Source organism: Aspergillus campestris (genome assembly GCF_002847485.1).
Source record: "Aspergillus campestris IBT 28561 chromosome Unknown P168scaffold_15, whole genome shotgun sequence".
In the NCBI taxonomy this organism is placed as follows: Eukaryota; Fungi; Ascomycota; class Eurotiomycetes; order Eurotiales; family Aspergillaceae; genus Aspergillus; species Aspergillus campestris.
Genome location: NW_020194350.1, coordinates 156,083 through 174,564, shown reverse-complemented (window position 1 = coordinate 174,564; position 18,482 = coordinate 156,083). Strand labels below are relative to the sequence as shown.

At 51.5% G+C, this 18,482-nt stretch overlaps 8 protein-coding genes across 8 annotated transcripts; 3 read left to right on the top strand and 5 right to left on the bottom strand.

The window, feature by feature from the left end:
- Window positions 1-9: 9 nt before the first annotated feature.
- P168DRAFT_336866 (uncharacterized protein) lies at window positions 10-1,767 on the bottom strand (the record flags this gene model as incomplete). The annotated part of the gene is made up of 2 exons (XM_024841732.1): window positions 1,097-1,767; window positions 10-1,042 (listed from the first exon to the last, which is right to left on the bottom strand). Exons 1-2 carry the CDS (start codon window positions 1,342-1,344, stop codon window positions 10-12), a joined length of 1,281 nt encoding a protein of 426 aa, XP_024688856.1. The 5' UTR covers window positions 1,345-1,767.
- Window positions 1,464-2,041, bottom strand: P168DRAFT_244203 (DUF1772 domain-containing protein; the record flags this gene model as incomplete). The annotated part of the gene is made up of 2 exons (XM_024833916.1): window positions 1,464-1,915; window positions 1,972-2,041. The coding sequence occupies 2 exons, from the start codon at window positions 2,039-2,041 to the stop codon at window positions 1,464-1,466; spliced, it is 522 nt and encodes a 173-aa protein (XP_024688855.1).
- A 749-nt stretch (window positions 2,042-2,790) lies between these two features.
- On the bottom strand, window positions 2,791-3,379 carry P168DRAFT_75054 (uncharacterized protein). The gene has a single exon (XM_024842132.1). The coding sequence runs from the start codon at window positions 3,188-3,190 to the stop codon at window positions 2,888-2,890; it is 303 nt and encodes a 100-aa protein (XP_024688854.1). The 5' UTR covers window positions 3,191-3,379; the 3' UTR covers window positions 2,791-2,887.
- A 939-nt stretch (window positions 3,380-4,318) lies between these two features.
- P168DRAFT_322321 (uncharacterized protein) lies at window positions 4,319-6,061 on the top strand (the record flags this gene model as incomplete). Its single annotated transcript, XM_024840558.1, has 1 exon — window positions 4,319-6,061. The coding sequence occupies one exon, from the start codon at window positions 4,319-4,321 to the stop codon at window positions 6,059-6,061; it is 1,743 nt and encodes a 580-aa protein (XP_024688853.1).
- Window positions 6,062-6,790: 729 nt separating this feature from the next.
- On the top strand, window positions 6,791-9,179 carry P168DRAFT_276143 (uncharacterized protein; the record flags this gene model as incomplete). Its single annotated transcript, XM_024835535.1, has 2 exons — window positions 6,791-6,889; window positions 7,032-9,179. 2 exons carry the CDS (start codon window positions 6,791-6,793, stop codon window positions 9,177-9,179), a joined length of 2,247 nt encoding a protein of 748 aa, XP_024688852.1.
- Window positions 9,180-9,232: 53 nt separating this feature from the next.
- P168DRAFT_75046 (uncharacterized protein) lies at window positions 9,233-9,775 on the bottom strand. The gene is made up of 2 exons (XM_024842131.1): window positions 9,335-9,775; window positions 9,233-9,287 (listed from the first exon to the last, which is right to left on the bottom strand). Coding segments are annotated over exons 1-2 (363 nt in total). The 5' UTR covers window positions 9,697-9,775; the 3' UTR covers window positions 9,233-9,286.
- Window positions 9,776-10,589: 814 nt separating this feature from the next.
- On the bottom strand, window positions 10,590-11,988 carry P168DRAFT_75033 (ATP synthase subunit C family protein). The gene is made up of 2 exons (XM_024842130.1): window positions 10,669-11,988; window position 10,590 (listed from the first exon to the last, which is right to left on the bottom strand). The coding sequence occupies exon 1, from the start codon at window positions 11,586-11,588 to the stop codon at window positions 10,929-10,931; it is 660 nt and encodes a 219-aa protein (XP_024688850.1). The 5' UTR covers window positions 11,589-11,988; the 3' UTR covers window position 10,590; window positions 10,669-10,928.
- A 2,947-nt stretch (window positions 11,989-14,935) lies between these two features.
- Window positions 14,936-17,160, top strand: P168DRAFT_313460 (uncharacterized protein; the record flags this gene model as incomplete). The annotated part of the gene is made up of 4 exons (XM_024839664.1): window positions 14,936-15,281; window positions 15,346-15,857; window positions 15,903-16,903; window positions 16,965-17,160. 4 exons carry the CDS (start codon window positions 14,936-14,938, stop codon window positions 17,158-17,160), a joined length of 2,055 nt encoding a protein of 684 aa, XP_024688849.1.
- Window positions 17,161-18,482: the final 1,322 nt, after the last annotated feature.

Here is an 18,482-nt window from a genome sequence, read left to right as displayed (position 1 = left end):
AAAAAGAAGCTAATAAGAAACCCACCCCTCCGCAACACCCACCCACACCCCCAGCGTCAAAACAAGCGTGTAGAACCCCGCATCCGCCTCCTCCTCCCTCCACCCAACACACCCACAGAGTCTCTCCCGCTGCGCGCGATCCCAGGACCCGATGCGCACGCCTTTCGCTGTTAACGTCGCCAGCCAGGGTTTGCGCATGCCTGATTCCGCGATACATAATACAAACCGACTTTTATTATTCGCATCACTGGTAGTACCATTCGCATTCCCGGTAGTAGAACCAGCAGGGCTCGACCCAGCCGAGGAGGCATTCTTGGGAAGCCGTCTCTCCCACTCCAGCGCGATAGACGTGTGGTGGTGTTCTGAGGTGGGCCGCATCTCGAAGCGGTATCTGGAGCCGTCTGGGGAGCGCGAGGCGGTCCAGGTTGTACCGTCTAGAGGGAAGGTGATCTCTTCTTTTTCTTTTTCTTCTTTGCCGTTCTCTTCTAGGGGGGATTGTTTGGGGGATTTGTCCTTGTTCTTGCTCTTCTTTTTCTGGGACTGGGACTGGTTCGGCCCGCGGTGGAGTACGCTGACTATTACTTCTGGGCCTGGTCGAGCGATCGCCGGTTCGGTTCCATTTGTTTCTGTGTCTTTTTTCTTGTTCTTGTTCTTGTTCTTGCTCTTTCCACTGGTTGGTTTCGTGGATAACGAGCGCGACAGCGAACGACTCAATTTCGACCGTCCTGCCGCTTTCCGCTTCGCGTGGCTGTTACTGTCGGATGAAAAAGAGAGACCCGAGAAACCCTCATTCTGTGCTAAGTAGAGATCTTGACCGCGGACTTTGCGACCGGTGGGGAGGACGGGTTTGGAGAGGCGGGCGGGGCGGAAGAGGTCGAGGACGGGGATGAGGGCGGGGGTGTTGATGGTGGTGGTGTTTCGGGAGGACAGTTGTTGCAGTTGGAGGAGTCGTCGCGGGGTGAGTCGCAGACGGTGGGTGGTTTGGGATTTGGGAGGGGGAGGGTGGGCGAGGGGGAAGGTTTGGGTGGTTTGGAATTGGTTTCTTTATATTATATTAGTATGTTGATATTGAGGTATAGGGGTATAGGATCATTACCCTCGGATACTCTCAGTATCGCTGACGCTCATGGTGTCGGTTGATATTCGTGCATAGAAGTTATGATTGTATGATAGATCAATTGAGACGGAGAATAAGGAACGTGCGAGTGATATATAAGGTAGTGGAGGAACCAGCCTTACACTTAGTACACTTAGCGCTGCTATATATATACTAGTTCTTCCCACAGGCTGATTCGGGCGATTCGTATTCCTGATTTCTGACTGAAAAGCACCGGTGCTTGGCATTTCATCGCCGATTATGCCGATCGCACCGAGGTAACACTCATTTCCACAACACCACTTTCTCCTGGATAGGATACAAAGAACAGCCCAATTTATTAGTGACAGAGCAAAGTTAATATAGATCAAGGCAACGATGCCCAGAACCCGACCACCCCCCCTAACAAAGGCAACGCAGCCCGCACCGCATTCAACACCCTCCACCTCTCCAACAACCCTTCCACCTCCTTCTCCCTCCCCTTCCCCTTCCCATCAGCAACCTCCAACAACTTCCCATTCGTAGCAGACATCCCCACGATCGTCCACGGTACAATCCCCACCGTCAACACCGCCGCCGCCCCGTACAGTATCCCCGCCCCGCCGCGCACCAACGGCGCCAACCGACTGCCCGCCCGCACCGCCCACGACAGATACCCCAGCGCCACTGCCGTCACTGCCGCGATCGGCGGGTTCTGCGCCTTGCCGCGCTCGTACATTGCCCGCCAGATCTGCGCTGCTGATGTGGGTGTCATGGTGCCTGAGCGCGTCGATTCGAGGATGGCGGGGATGCTCGCTGCGCTGTATGTGCTTATGTTTCCTATTTAATTAGTTGTTGCTTATAGTAGTAGAGGGGAAAGAGGGAGAGGGGGGTACCGGAGAGCCAGGCGGCGCCCGTCAGGCCCACCGCTTGGGCGATGTGGAAGGCTGGGGGGTAGACTGTCATTTTATATATATATCAATGAATATAATAAATATAATAAATAAAATAAATATATATAATATGTAGAAATATTATAGAAAGACAGATTACAATATGATGAGCAAAAACGTAGGAAATACTGGGGACACACAAGGTTATATACGAAGAATGTCATGACCTCATACCACGTTTCGTCGCCCGGATGCAACATCATTCCATTCTTCTTATTTCTCCTTCTCTTTATCTGTATATATGTAGATTCTCCTTTGATTCCCTCTTTCCCCTTCCAATCAAAGTTTCTGGATTGTATGTTCTGGATCGGTCTTCGTACTTGCGTCGGCTTTTGCGGCTTTTGCGGTCGGGTTTTGTCGCGTCACTTGGGATTGATTGGTTTACTCTATATATTGTTTGTAAGTGGCATGATTTTAGATAGTATGTGCTTGTGTTTGATCGTCTGTACGTTTGGAATACTCCATGAGGTTAGAGCCTATAATGCTTATATGGTGCTTTCCTGAAGTATATACGTAGGTATATATCTGTAGGTGTTTTTATATATATATTGCCCAAACACACACATTAGTACGGAGTACACAACATCCTATATTATACGCTCGGAGTACTAATCAACAGCATATATCCTTGATTGATATAATTTCAAATTGAATGCTTCAAATAATCACCTACTACCCACTGTGTATGTTTAGGTGGTGGTATCACCTGACCATGACTACAGATTGTGCCTTGTCAGCCTTACATCTTCACATCCTCACATCCTCACATCATCATTCATCCATCTCAAATTGATCTAATATATCTTGATCAATCAATTCAATTTTCATCTATTTCACAATCATATCACCGTCTATTCACTCAACTAACCAAATATCCATCGACAGCATCGGCTAACAGCCATGACTTCCAAGCCGGTACAAATGATCTACCACAGCAACACCTCGACCCGGTGATCTTATATTTAGCTTGCAATGAGTGTGTCACGCTACTATTGAGTCTATGTATATCGTAGGAACTGATGAACACAGTCAAAATATTGATGGATTTGATGATTATCAGGACTATGAAGAAGTTGCGAATAGTTGCAAAAACATGAAGACTCCAAAAAATACTCTGCGTGGGACGACTCTGCACGCCAACTGATATATTGGCCAATTGCATACCTTATATTCTATAACCGTGGACCAGACTCGAGGAGTATAGATTCGCAATCAGAGTCCCTTATTGGCAACTGCACCGGTAGTGCTCACCAAGTGGTCGGTCTTAGTTTCGCGTTGATGCTTGATATGATCGTCAGAGCCGGCTACCGGTTGATAGAGTACCTGACGAAAGACCGCAGAGTGTCTGAGCAAAGTGTTTGGACTACATCGATCAGATATTATCTAGGAGATATCTTTCAGAAGGTATCATCCAGGGGTATCATTCCAGAACACGGTGCCAGCACAACTGAGAACTCACTAAGCAGGAAGTAAGGAATCACGTCCCATTAATCAATCCATTGAAATGACTGCATTTGGAAATCCAACATTCTTTCGATTTCATCCCTCTTCTACGATAGGAATTTCACCACCATCCCAACAAGACAAGGCCGTGGCTAGCTGAGATAGACGACTGTCTCCACGGAGTACCCCGTATACCACTACGGACCGGGGGAGATGGTCTGATATCCCATTATATATATCCCCCGCAGGTGAGATCCGATAATCTGCAGATCTCACAATCATCGTACCGAATATCCGGTTGACATGTCTCAAATACCTTTCTCGGCAAGCATCGTCTACCCTTCTCGGTAAGTATCGACACTTCACCCCCATCCAACCCACACAGACGTGAACTCGGCCATTATAGTGGCTCGTACCTTGCGTGATGATCATCCACCCCGACTTTAGATCTTCTGACCTGACAGGGCGACTGACATACCACATCCCCTGTAGCGACATCCTACGTCTTGCCGGCTGAGGCCGGATTTTGTGATATCAGACGAAGTCAACCACTAGCGACGAGCGAACCTCAGCCGTCATCCGAGTCCTCCACTCCCCTTGCAGACTATCTGATATCGATCATCAGTACGGAGTACTCCGTAGTAAACTATGGAATCATGGAGCGGTCGTCCTAAGCTGCGCGAGACTGATGTCCCTCGAGATGACCTCGACCAAGGTATAAAAAGCTCCTCGGATCCTCCCCTATCCTTCTCTTCATCAGCTCAACCAGTCTTCAATCCTCTTGACCTCATCCACCAGTCTCCAGCCTGTCAATCTTCCACCTTGGAAACTTCCTCTTATCTTCAATATGAAGACCGCCGCTCTCATTGCCGCTCTGACTGCCGCTGGCCTGGTCCCCGCGGCCCCGTTGTTGCAGAACCAGCCCTCCAACAATATGCCCACCAACGACAACGCCCAGATGAACTCCCACTCGTCCAACAACATTGCCCAGCCCGTGGCCAACTTCAACAACCATCGCCGCGGTTATGGCGTTCCTCAGGGACAGGGCCTGCCCAGCAACAACATGCCCAGCAACAACAATGCCCAGACGAACACCAACCAGGAGAACAACATCGCCATGCCGGTCGCCAACTTCAACAACCACAAGCGTGGCTACGGCGAAGGCTATGGCCAGCCCACCAACAATATGCCCACCTCTGATAACTCTCAGATGAACAGCGCTTCGAGCAACAACATTGCTCAGCCGGTGTTCAACGCGGACAACCACAAGCGCAGCTACGGTGTCCCGCAAGGCGAGGGCTACGGCCAGCCCACCAACAACATGCCCACCTCTGACAACGCTCAGACCAACAGCAACTCGGCCAACAACATTGCCATGCCCGTCGCCAACTTCAACAACCACAAGCGCGGCTACGGTGCCCCTGAGGGCCAGGGCGGCATCCTCAACAACTTGCCCACCAGCAACAATGCCCAGACAAACTCCAACTCGGCCAACAACATCGCTCAGCCGGTGTTCAACGCCAACAACCACAAGCGCGGCTACGGTTTCCCTCAGGGCCAGGACGGGCCTATCAACAACTCGCCCACCTCGAACAACGCCCAGACCAACAGCAACTCGGCCAACAACATCGCCATGCCCGTTGCCAACCTCAACAACCACAAGCGCGGCTACGGTGCCCCCTACGGCCAGGGCTACGACCAGCCCACTAACAACATGCCCACCTCCAACACCGCCCAGACGAACACCAACCAGGAGAACAACATCGCCATGCCCGTGGCCAATGCCAACAACCACAAGCGCGGCTACGGTGTCCCCTACGGCCAGGGCTACGACCAGCCCACTAACAACATGCCCACCTCCAACAACGCGCAGACCAACACCAACCAGGAGAACAACATCGCCATGCCGGTAGCCAACGCCAACAACCACAAGCGCGATGCTCCCGCGTCCAACAACATGCCCACCTCCGATAACGCCCAGACCAACTCCCACTTGGCCAACAACATCGCCCAACCCGTGGCCAGCTTCAACAACCAAAAGCGCAACGGTGGATACCCCGCCCAGGGTCAGCCTCAGCAGCAGCCCCAGCAGCAGCAGCCCCAGCAGCCCCAGCAACAGCAGCCCCAGCAGCAGCAGCCCTACGGCTCCCCTGACTACGGCTACGGCGGCTACGGCTACCCCAGCCAGGGCTACCCCAGCCAGGGCCCGACCAACAACATGCCCTCGTCCTCCAACAGCCAGTACACCAGCAGCTCGACCAACAACATCGCCATGCCCGTCGCCAACATCAACAACCACAAGCGCAGCGATGGTGCCCCCGTCAACAACTCCCCCGTCAACACCCACCAGTCGACCACCGTCAACGAGTCCAACAACGTCGCCGCCCCCGTCACCAACATCACCAACGACGGCAAGGAGCACACTGTCGTTCGTCCCGTCGTCCCCGAGCATGACCGCTCCGACTCCTCCTACCACTCCGAGAAGCACACCTACTACGATGGCAATGTGCGCGAGCCCCAGCACCAGGTCGCTGAGCCCAAGCACGAGAAGATCGAGGCCGAGGCCGAGGCCAAGATCGAGAAGAACTAAGTTCTAAGCCGAGATGTATACTATCGACTGTGTACTATTGATTGAGGGGATGTAATAATAGGGGATGTACTTTTAAGAAGGAAGTATTCGGTGTATTCTATTGTATTTTATCTTGTCGATTCACTCATTATCTTACCCACTGTACAATGGCATAATAATATGGGTTTTACTGAACAATCTATTTTAATAGATCAGCACTATTAAGCTTTATCTATGTATAACTCGAGTCTAAATAGCCTAGCTGACTATCTTGAATTAGAAGATCAAATTCTTATAGAGGAAATAGACACCGCATAAATAAGTTCAGACAATGATAGACAGAGAAGAGAGCCTCGTGTGGATCGGCATCAACAACCCACTAATGATCTCACTGCTAGGCAGACACAAGGCTGTCTCGCAGCCACTTGCCTAGTAGCTGCTAGCTGGAAAGTATTTAAACAGCCTTCCCTCTTTCTTCCTTCATTCTTTCTTGCAGTTTGTAAAAAACAATCTACTCTTTTTAGTGGAAGAGTTGTCTTTTGCTTTCATTTTAGTTGGGACTTTACTTATACTTGCTACTTATTATACTGTACTAAGTATCCTGCTCCTCTTCTATTCTATACTGTGCTATCAGTTATCTACTCAATTATCCTACATTGCATTACTACTTATTTTTTTACTTACAAAGTTTCAATTACAAGTAAATCTATACATATCGTATAAAGAAAAAAAAAAGAAAAAGAAAAAATAATGCCCGATCAAATCCTCCTCGCCGATCTCTCTACTAAATCTGTGACGTTGACGCCTCTCCGCGCGACGGTGACGCGTGATATTCATGCTTGTATCAAGGTATTTTCCATATTTCTTATTGACTTCTATGAATTGATATTCTTTTGATTGTTATTGTCATACTTTGCGTGCTTGTTTCTATCTACTCTATTCTTTTTCTACTCCATCGAATGAAGAACGAAATATACTAATCAAAGAAAAGCCCAACCAAACAGACCTCACAATCATCGGCCTCGACCCCCGAGTCGACACAAACTCCATCCGCATCCAGGGCTCCGGCCCCGCCACAATAACCGATATCCAGACGGGCGTGGTACCCCGCACCGATGACTCCCCTGATCTATCAGACAGTGACAGCTCCTCGTCATTATCGTCGGATGAGTCTGACAGCGACGATATCGATGAGAAGGAGAGCGAGGCGTCGAGAAAGCTAGACGAGGATATCGTGCGTCTGGAGGCTAGTCTGGCCCGCGCGCGCGCCCTCAAGCGCGTTGGCCCCTCTGTTATGAATATGCTGGATGAGTATGGGAAGCGGCTGGCGCCGGAGACTGCGGCGACGGAGCAGGTGGGGCGCTTTCTGGCGCTGTATGAGGAGCAGTCGCTGTTGCAGGTGGAGAAGCATTGTGAGGGGGAGGCAGCGGAGGGGAGGGCGGAGAGGGAGCTGATGCGGCTGAGGGGGAAGAGGGAGAAGATCCGGAAGAGGATGCTGAAGGGGAGGAAGAGCGCTGCGAAGGAGAAGAAGAAGCGACGGGCGAGGAAGGAGAGTTTGAGGGCGCAGAGGGCAAGGCAGAGGGCGTTTCAGGCGGAGAAGAAACGCGCGTTTTGGACGGATCGGGTGCGAAAGGTTGTTGTTTCGCTTGATCGGCATGTTGTGCCTTTGAGATCGCGTGCCTCGTCGACGACGACTACGTCGACGACCGCGACTGCTACAGACAAGGCCGATAAAGATATGGAGATATCGCTGCAGCTGAGCTATGTGGTCGATCTGGCGAAGTGGTCGCCGCGGTACGAGCTGAGTATCGACACGCCAAAGTCGACTGCCCGGCTGACGTATCGCGCGGAGTTTGTCAACGCCACTGCTGAGACGTGGAAGGATGCCCACGTCACGCTGTCGACTTCACAGGCGGCATTCTCCAGACCCGATGAGCCTCTCCCCGCGCTCGTTCCCTGGCAGGTCAAGTTGCAGGAGGCAGCCGGTGATGCGAGCAGCAACCACAAACACCCCTCGTGGGACCGTATGCTGCGCAGCTCGGCAGAGGACCCGTTTAGTGTCAAATCGGGAAACCCATTCCAACCCTTGTTCAGCATGGCCCGACAGGGGCAGCAGCAGATGCTTGCCAGTCAATCCCAGCAGCAACTCCAGCAACAGGCCCAGCAACAGGCCCGGCAACAGGCCCAGCAAAAGGCCCAGCAACAGGTGTCTGGGGCGTTATTTTCGTGCACCCCCCAGGCAGCCCCGCAAGGACCAACCGGGGGGGGCTTGTTCGGGATGAGCAGCGGAGCCTCCGGTTCTCCAGCTTCTCGTGCAGCTCCTCCTCCACCTACTGCTGGGGCTGCAGCTCCCCCAGCAAACACGATACCATCTCCAACCGCACAATCCTTAACAGACCCGAACATCCTAGACGACGACAACCCCACCACCCTAGACCACCAAGACAGCATCAAGAACGAAATCGGTCTAACAACAACGTACGACCTCCCCGGCCGACGCACGCTCGCACCAAGCACCATACCCCGCCGCCACGTCCTCGCCGACCTAGAGCTCAAAAACGTGCAGCTCTCGCACCTCGTCGTGCCCAAGCACCGCGCCGCGGCGTTCCTGCGCGCGCGCATCCAAAACACCAGCGCCGTGACGCTGCTGCGCGGCCCCGTCGGTATGGCTGTTGATGCGACCTTTATCGGAACGTCCAGCGTCCCGCCTACCACGCCGGGGGAGTACTTTGGCGTGTCGATGGGGATTGACCCCGACGTTGTGGTGCGGTACTCCCCGCCGAAGGTAAAGCGGCTGGGTGCCTCGTCGGTGTTCTTCGCGAAGGATGAGATGGCACTGTTTACGCGTGTCTGTGTGCTGAAGAATGCGAAGCCCACAGCTGTGGAGGTTACTCTGCTGGAGCAGGTGCCGGTTAGTGAGGACGAGAGGCTCAAGGTACGGGTAGTGAAGCCGTCGGGGCTGGAGAAGGAGGGGGATAAGACGACGGTGGAGATGGATGCTTCGTCTGGGAGTGGGGGCGTGTCATTGGGGAAGAATGGCGAGGTGCGGTTCGTGGTGAAGCTGCGGCCGGGGAAGGAGGTCAAGTTGATGTTGGAGTATGAGGCGAGTGCACCTAGTGGGAGCGAGGTGGGGAGCTGAGTGTGTATGGCTTTCTAGATAGTCATGGACTGTATCCTCCTTTGTCTATATGTATATACCACCAAGATTGTTCCAGCCAACACTGATATTATACACTCACTCATCCATCTATGTAAGTTAGCAAGCAGTCAACCAACGAGGAATGGAAGATATACCACCAGTCAAAACTCCCCGGCACCTTATACCTCTTCTCCTCTTCCTCCTCCTTCTTCTCTGTCTTACTCTCCACCCTATCATCTTTCGTCTCCCCATTCCCACCCTTTCCATCTTTTTTCTCTTTCTTCCCCTCCACAGCCCCCTCCCCCCACCTCTCCCTCCAAACAGCCAGCTCCTCCCGCCATAGATCAGTCACGCACGGATCGCACGAACTGCCACAGCACTCGCCCAGACCTGGGGGCGGCGGCGGGTCATCGTGGGGTCTGTCTGCGGCGCGTACAAGCTGCTTGGTGCGTGTTGTTGTGAGACGTTTGGCGTTTTTGATGCGGGGGACTTGGTTGGGGGGGTAGAGGGGGATCATTTTCTTGCTTTCTTTCTTTCTTAATGATTTTCTTTAACAATAATCATGATAATAATAGTATCGCCAATATGTAAATGAAAGAGCATAAAATGGGGTATTTTTATGGAGTGATGAGACGAAGATGAGATGTCAGTCTTATCTTATCAGCGGGTGATTCTTCAGCCGAGGTTTCGTGATCCGATCCTTATGGCCGGCTGTCTACTGATTGATATCAGATTATGGTCTATAGTTATAGTAGTGATAGTTGTGCTGTACTCAGCCCTAGATTATACTGTTCTACCTCAAGTCATATCATATCATATCATGTTACGAGATAGCCACGAGTCGTCGAGTCAAAGACGGCAACTCAGCCGAGGTCACATGACCCCATCCATTCCGTCACAGCAAGACTGTCAAATATAAGACGACCTTATTGAAACCAATTGTACAATGCAATTGATGATTCACACACTAGCCTTTCCTCTACTTTCTCAGCGTGGTGCTACTCCGTATACTGCGTTATCAAGAAAACAAGTAACTCAATTGACGATCGTCACGATCGGCGTCATATGCGCTTTAGGCGGGACCGAGGATTCATCATCTTTTCTTCCTTCCCATTTTTTCCGTTCCTCTCCTACCTGGCCCTTGTCTTGAATGATTGATTGTACATTCACATGACTAGGTTGGAAGGTTATTATATGATCTTTTGATAATGGTGAATATTAGAAAATGATTAATATTAAGTATGATAATAATGGTGACGTCCTCGATCGATCCGGATCCACACAACTAACGCCAACTGGACATTCCTTCCGTTCCTAACAGCTGGCCTTTCTGTCCTTCCAAGGGCCCGGGTGTAGCGGTGGCCATCGGCCATCAGGGAAGATTCAATTCAAAGTACAGAGAAATATCAGGCTAGGAATCGGTTTAGTGGCCATTTTAAACTCTATATGTACAATGTATTGGTAGAGAGATGCGGGAAGATTGTAGTACATGATATATAAAAAGACCACCCATCCAGATTAGCTCCTTTCCTAGCTGGACCAACAAGACCATTGATGAGGGTTTGAATCCGTCAACGATCTGCTGGAATTGGTGTACTTTTTTTTTTTGTAGATTTTGTGTTCCTCATTGGAGTTTCATCCCTTCGTTCCCTCTCTTTTCCTCGGGTAGATCTTTCTCCAGTCTCAACCGGCCATAATCACGAGAAAAAGGTAGAGAATATGTCGGTCTCAATTTCGGTCGTTCTTAATTTAAACGTACTTGCACATCATGGCAACCATCAGGTCGAACAGACCGATGGCCTCAACGAAGGCGAAACCCAGAATGGCGTAGGAGAACAGCTGGCCACGGAGGGCGGGGTTGCGGGACACACCCAGGAGGAGGGCACCGAAGACGAGACCGATACCGATACCGGCACCACCGAGACCGATGGCGGCGGAACCCATACCCATGTTCTGGGAGACCTGGACCATGGCGTTGGCGATCTCGGAGGAGTAGTTGCGGCGGGCCGAGGCGTTGGCGAAGACCTGGCGGGCGTTGGCCTGGATCAGGCTGGGAGACTGGGTGCGCTTGGCGGTCTGGAAGGTGGTGGTGATGGGGGCCTTGCGCTGGGTGGTGAAGGTGCGCTTAGGGGCGGCCATCTGGATGCGGCCAGCAGGGCGGGCAACCTTGGAGGTCGCGGCCATGGTGGTGGCCAGACGAGAGGCGAAGACACGAGGAGCGGCCATTGTGAAGGATGGGAAGAGTTTGTGGGTGTGGGAGGAGAAGAGAGAGAGATGGATGGAAGAAAGAGGAAAAAGGAGGGAGAAGGAGGGAGAAAAAAGCTGGAGAAAAGACAACAGAGACCTCGGAGGACATAAATACTTTCCCGCTAAAATTTCACACTTTCCCACACACAAATCGCTCCCCATTGGTCCTAGTGGCTAGCCCTAGTTTTTTCCTGTCTGGTTTGTCCAGAGTTGGGAGGTCTGGGAATTGGCGGTCTCCCGGCCATCCGTCAACTTGCGCAACTGGTTCTGTTCCTCGGGTTCACTCGGGATGGGGCTGGATCTGGTACGGCCAATGATACTCTGGTAGTGGAGACCTGGTGCGCAATGATTTGAGCAGTGCGACTTCCACTCCATTCCGGTTGTCCCTCCAACTCATTCCTGTCTCCATACTGGATTCCCATGGACCTGTGGACACAGGACACTCTCCCATCCTGACCAGACTCTCACTCAATTCCTCTACAACAATCCTCAGAAATCATCAGGATCAATCTCCAGAACAATCTCCCATAGCAAATACCGGTGAGAAAAGGGAGCAACAGGCAGAAAAAGGACAGGGAGGAAATTGAGAAACAGAAGTGTAGTGGATCCCGATGGGTCCGATAAAATGGTTCCAGACCCACTTAGACCCGGATCCTGGCCAATAACAACCCGTGTTCTTCTCGGACTCCAAACCCTTCAAACCCACCGGGCCGAATCCGGTATGCGGCTCCACCGTCGTCTGCTTTGGACCCGAGATGCTCGGCTGGAGGGAAGTCGGAATCTTCTCAACCATCATCCTCTCGTCTTCTGTCTTGACCACGATATATACTTATTTATAGTCTATACAATTGCAAAAAATTGAACAATCTATCAAGGTGGAAAGGTCAAAGAATCAAAAGAAAAGGGAGAAGGGGGAGATGAAAAAGACTGGCCCTGGAATGCCCGGCTGACCCGAAAAAGTTTTTCCCACTAATTCTTTCACCATTCCTCAACGCGGCACCTATCATTTTTATTTTATTTTCCCTCCTAATTCGACCAGGATAATCATAATAATTAATTAGCATAATGAGAATAAATAATAAGATCAGCCACCGAATTTTCTTCCATCCCTGTCTGTTTGTCCCCCTTTTCTTGGATGGAACACCAACAACAAACATCCCAACAGAGCTGTCTGAGCTGACCTGTCCACTTGAGTTCTCCCTTGAACCAACTCCTTCAATCCCTCTTTTTGGGGACAGTCCTATGGACAGGTCCTCCGTACTCCGACGGATACATTGAGGGTGATAAGAAGGGGCTCCGTTCCACCGTGTTTCGGCCCTCATCTCGTTCCTGTCTCAGCAGCGGATCACCGCCAGTCCGACTCAGGAATGGGAGACCCATCCGTCTCCATCCTACTTCTTTTGGTTTATTTTTTTCTTTCCTGTTTTGAAAAACTTCCCCAAATGTATTTATCTTCCGTATCCCCGTAGACTCTAGACTCGAGAGTAGCCCATCCAAGACCTGCAGTTGCCCACTGCACGATCCTCCATAGCTTGAGCTCAAGCTCAAGAGCTCTGCTTGTTGGGCGACAGCTACCAAGATAGATAGCCATTACGCAACCGACGAACGCCCGAAGGATCCTCGCCGCAACCGGTCTGGTTGGCTTGGCGCCGTTTGCAGGGATAAGAAAGTGACTCGCCGAGGTCAGCTCCTGCCAGCTGGCCGATTTTTTCCGATCTTGTCCGTTGGCCAGATTCAGATTATTCTTGTTTGGGAATCCCGTAGAACGGTCGAATTGAGAGGTCTCTTGCAGATTGCTATAGATTTGCTCTACCTGTGGTACAGCATATATTATGTACTTCAGGTCGTATATCATGCTGATGCATGCAGCTCGGCTGGAACTGCTGCTCCTGCAGGGGTACGTGAGCTTCTGCTTGCCTGAGGCTGAGATCGACCGGCGGTGTGTGCGGTGCCTGAGGCGGTGGCTTTCCTGGCTGGGTTAGCGTCGCTTGACTTGCCTTGTTTAACAGTATATTTTGTAGATTGAGTGAGAGGGAAACTGTGAGAGACAGTACTACAGGATGGAAGTTAAACAAGGAGTAAAATGAAAATTACTGTTCTCTATGGTGTATCATGGTAGATATCCTAATCGAGGTGGCGTGGTGTATACCCCATCTGTTAGTGCCATCGTGGAATAGGATATATATCTGGCCCACCTAATCCACCTGCTTAAATTAGACGATTACCCCAGATCTGCCATCCACCTTGATTCAATGACAGCTTTTGATCAATGTGTCTAATATGATGGTTTATTTGCTGATGGTTCTTTTTTAAATGGCCATGTGTTGACAACGTCGTGGTGATATGTTCAGACGTGGTATGCGATCTCGGTTATAGCATACATCGGCTGGGATTGATGCCTCCACTATACCAACGGCTACAATGCCGCCTAGCTTCTACAAAAACAAACATCTACATCAACTTGGATGCTACAGATATCAGGATTGAGCTGTATCTACCCATGTAAGCATGGGATGCCATTGACAGAACCAGAGCGGTATTCCGACGTCAATCTGTCTAGACCTTTACCTAGTCTCATCAATCTAATGGCCCCTATCCTATCTATCAGTGGCAGTGGCCATGCCCACTACTGGAGACAATACTTATCTGTGAATGACTGACCAGCGAACGATCTGACACCTCTCATCCATCTGGTAAACCAAAAGAACCCTCCCTCCCTCTTCTGCGCGCACAGTCCCAATTCGACTCGATATCGCGGGACCGCCTCCTTGATATCTGTTCAACTGCTGACAAAGTGACCAAGCTACTGTTATATGGACCAGTGCGCAACCTCATGCACTATGTATGGGTGCCTGTCATGCTGTGAAAAGGTCACTGTTGAGGCTGTCGAACTCGTGATACTGCTCGATCACATCTACCGACGGTTAGACAACCCCATGGTACCGCGAGACTTGTATTGAACAGTCAGAAGCGTGTATCTAACTGCTACATCTTGAAAGGAGGCATTGAGCTGACGCGAGTATCAGATGAAATGATGCATATCAGCCACAAGCGCGGCCATGTAGGGTTATTCCCAATTGGGAAAGGCGCTGACAAATTGAACTGCTGATGTATTCCCATACACGCCATACGCCATCATCTCTCTGTCTTTTGGGCTGTATTTCTGTAATTTACTGCCCCTGACAGCGTTAGTCATCAATCTCACTGATGGTGATTTCGATACTCTTCCATCCATCATTCCTACTTCCCAATTCTCAGTCTTTCTCGACTCGGCCATTGAGAGACTTGTGAACAGATTCCTTTCTGTCCATCGCATCATGGAATAGTTCCTGTTTGTGTCGCAGATAGAACCGATCACCCCAGGACTGGATCGGGCCAATCAGTGCTGCGCAGCCTGCAGGCTTCCTGATTAGAAACCACCAATGCTGCAGCTCTGATCTGACTTGCCATTTCGCAAGTGACAACTGGAGATTGTTCACAAAAATAGTTACGGGCTTCATTCTCAGACCATGTCCCCTCCACCCCGGGACCGCGTCCCCCGAGCCTGCGAACTCTGCCGTTCGCGAAAGATCAAATGCAACGGCGAACATCCATGCAGTGGCTGTGCCCGCCATCCAGACCGCTGCACTTATCGCACTGGCCAGATCCGCAAGAGACGGACCCGTGTAGCCAAGGAAAGGGGACTTCCCCCGAGGCTTCCTGCCGCTTTGTTACCGGCTACCGTGGAGTCCCCGATCACGCCGCAGGATTCGGTCTCTGCATGTCTGGACGATCCGGAACACTATAAGCGACAGCAGGAGCTGAGAGCCGGTATTGGCGTTGCGAATCCTGAGACGGGAAATTTCCAGTTCTACGGTAATCCCTGACCTCCAAGAAAGTAAGAGTATAACTAGAGATTCTATCAGACTAACTCGCCCAGGACCCTCGTCCGGGTACTGCTTCCTCCAGCGGGTGTACCAGCGGATCAAGCAGTCGTCTGGCGGCGAATCGCTGCTAGATCGTCGCAGCTGTTCTGTCCCGGACGGACTGCAGAAATGGGGCATGGACCGGTTCATGTTCATGCCCGGGTCCGACGCGGACCCGCGGGGCGGCCAGCGCCCGTCCCAGGCGTTTATCCCCCGCTCTCTGGGAGATATGTTTATCGAGGCGTATTTCAAGATCATGCATCCGCAAATGTCCGTTCTCGTGCACTCTGAGATCGTGGACGAGTGGAACCAGATGTGGGAGGCGCCTGTGCTGGGCCGTGCGGCCAAGAACCAGGAGATTCTCTTTATGGTTCTGGCGATCGGTGCGCGGTTGGTCAATCTGAAGGGGCGACAGCCCGAGGCTCAGGTCGATGGGTGGGGCGAGTATTTCGCTAGTAGAGCGTCTGAAGGACCTATATTTTTGCAGGAGCCGAGTATCAAAGGCATGCATTTGATGCTACTCAAGGTATGGCTGCTGCCCTGTCTCTCTGCACTCTGGCTAACGTCGCAGGCTATGTATTCGCTGCAACTCATGAGACAGAATGATGCATACCTCTACCTCGGCCATGCCACCCGTACAGCCATGGTGCTGGGCTTGCATCGGTCTCAGGTCACCGACGGACGCGACCACAACGCCCATAGATTGCGACTGACCTTCTGGACGACGTTCGTCTTCGAACGCATCTCGTCCGTAGTCATGGGGCGACCCTCCGCATTCTCTGACCGACAAATCGACTCCGTCTACCCAGACGACTTCCTCCTTAACAAAGACGACCCCTACCACCAGCCCTCCGTCGAATGCGCCTTTATCCGATCCATGATCGACCTCGCAAAGCTAGCAGACCGCATCTCGATCGAAGTCTACTCCCCAGCCAGCATCAAGAGCGTCGCAGACCTAGCCAAGGTCAACAATCTGTGCCTCGAATGCGACACCGCCCTCAAAGCCACCAACCGCTCCCTCCCCCGCTACCTCCACTTCTTCGACGACACCACCCCCATCGGCGAAGACTGGCAAGAAGTCCAGCGCATCAGCCTCGGCTTCAGCTACTACGTCATCCGCATGCTGCTGTACCGACCCGCCCTGGTCCTCACCACCTTCTTCCGCTCCACCGCCGAAGCCCAACACCAGGCCCCCTGCGGCCTCAGCCTGCAGTCGTGCATCGACGAGTCCACCTCCGCCGCCCGCCATCTCATCAACCTCGCCCACGACGTCTACTTCCGCCGCTTTCCCGACGCACGGTATGACAGTGCGCTCGTTTGCTCCCTGGTCTCCGCGTGCGTGACACTTCTGTACGATGTCCTGAGCTCAGGCACCGACCGCGAGCGAACCCGCCAGACCTTCGCCGTCGTCGACCGCGGCATCCAGTGTCTCGACGAGGTTGAACACGCTGGCTATACCACAGGGAAAGCAATGAGCTTGGATTTGATGAAGATCGCCAAACAGGCTGTCCAGGCTGCCGATCCGGTCGTGGATACCAGTCAGTCGCTGGTGGATTCGTTCCCGTGGTTAGAGTATGTTGAATCTCCCTTCTTCCATATATGTATTTATTTACCAGCTAATGTAACAAAACAGCAACTTCCAATGGACAGCATCGTCCGTCCCAAATGGGAACGCCCCTCCGACCCCGCTGGAGTTTCCCCAAGATGTAGACTTCCCGGGGATAGGCACGCTGGCTGGGGATGTCGCGGGGCTGATGGGGTCGGAAGTGAATTATTTGTGGCTGGCGCATGGGTTCGAGCCGAGTGCGATCCCGGAGTGTTTGTATTGAGGTTTAATGAATCCATCATGTGTTTGGAATATACGCAAATGGGAGGCTGTCAGGGTGTTGGTCCGGATGAGGCGTTTGGTTTATGATTAGGTACGTATGACTTCCTTTTTTATAGAATCATCTATCGTGATTTATTACTCTATCAAGCTTTGTTTCATTGCCTTGTCCCATTGACCATTACCTGTCATATAATAAGCAAAGGCTTTTAGAAGTAAAAGAGGTTAAAGCAAGATAATAGAGACAGAGAACGATAGAGAAGTCTTGTCTACGATATTCCAGAAAATGAATCCATGTGGACTGGTAGGTACATAGACAGTGTCAGCTCAATGGTGTTAGATGGACGTGGGGGTTAAAGCTACCAACGGAACGCAGAAACACAGCAGAAGGTGAAAATTTGATAAGATACGTAATACGGAAGATTCCTGCGACTTCCAGGCGAGACACGTAGCTAGTCAACTATATGGTGGACGTATCATATTTGCATCCATGTGATGTTGTAAGGTGTGGGCTGCTAGGGAGGAAATGGGCTGAAAATGATCATTTGATGATTGACCAACCATCAATCCAAGATACCGAAGATGATTGATGTGGGGGAATAGAGATGTCAAATAATGGCGATTTCGATGATATTCTTGAAGTCATGGAGGATTGTAGGTTTTGTGCAGAATCAAGATAACACTGCTGAAATTTCTGCAGGGCTGGCCTGTTCGTAGCCCCGGACAGCGAGCATATGGGATAGGCCCGCGTGCAGACGCTGCAGTTGCCCAATGGTGACGGGGCTGAGGGCCGTTGTCATCTACTTGATGACGAAGAATGACAGCCACCAGGACCTCCGAGTGCAAGTGGACAGGGGGTGCACGAACAAGGATTGTAGGTTTTTATGAAGCATGAAGATAACACTGTTAGATAATCTGCAACTTAGCTGACTTTGGTCAATTGCATTCACGACTTTCGCAATAGAAGGAATGAAATGCAGAGACTGGTTGTCGAATGGTCTACATCCTTCCAACAATATATGACAGCCACTGCATCAAAGTCAAAGCTGGGGCTTGGTCAGGCTCGACCTGATGTCACATTGGCCCTTATATTAGATTGTCACGAGAACGGTAATAGGGTTCCTGGAGGGTTCTCTATGAACGCCATACCGATAGCATTGGAGGGATGTCCATTATCACCCGCGCGGTCCTCGGGTCCTCGGGGTCCAGATCTGATATAAACCCGATTAAATCATCCCTGGTGTCAAGAACCTTCGTCTTCATGTCGTGACCGCGGTGGGCTCTCCGCGTCAGGTGGAAGACGCGCACCTCTAGCACGATCTCTCC

What these genes read in the sequence shown, in the direction of transcription:
- P168DRAFT_75054 (XM_024842132.1), bottom strand. Translation starts at nt 3,190, where the DNA reads ATGCAATTGGCCAATATATCAGTTGGCGTGCAGAGTCGTCCCACGCAG.
- P168DRAFT_75046 (XM_024842131.1), bottom strand. Translation starts at nt 9,696, where the DNA reads ATGATCCCCCTCTACCCCCCCAACCAAGTCCCCCGCATCAAAAACGCC.
- P168DRAFT_75033 (XM_024842130.1), bottom strand. Translation starts at nt 11,588, where the DNA reads ATGGGGAGCGATTTGTGTGTGGGAAAGTGTGAAATTTTAGCGGGAAAG.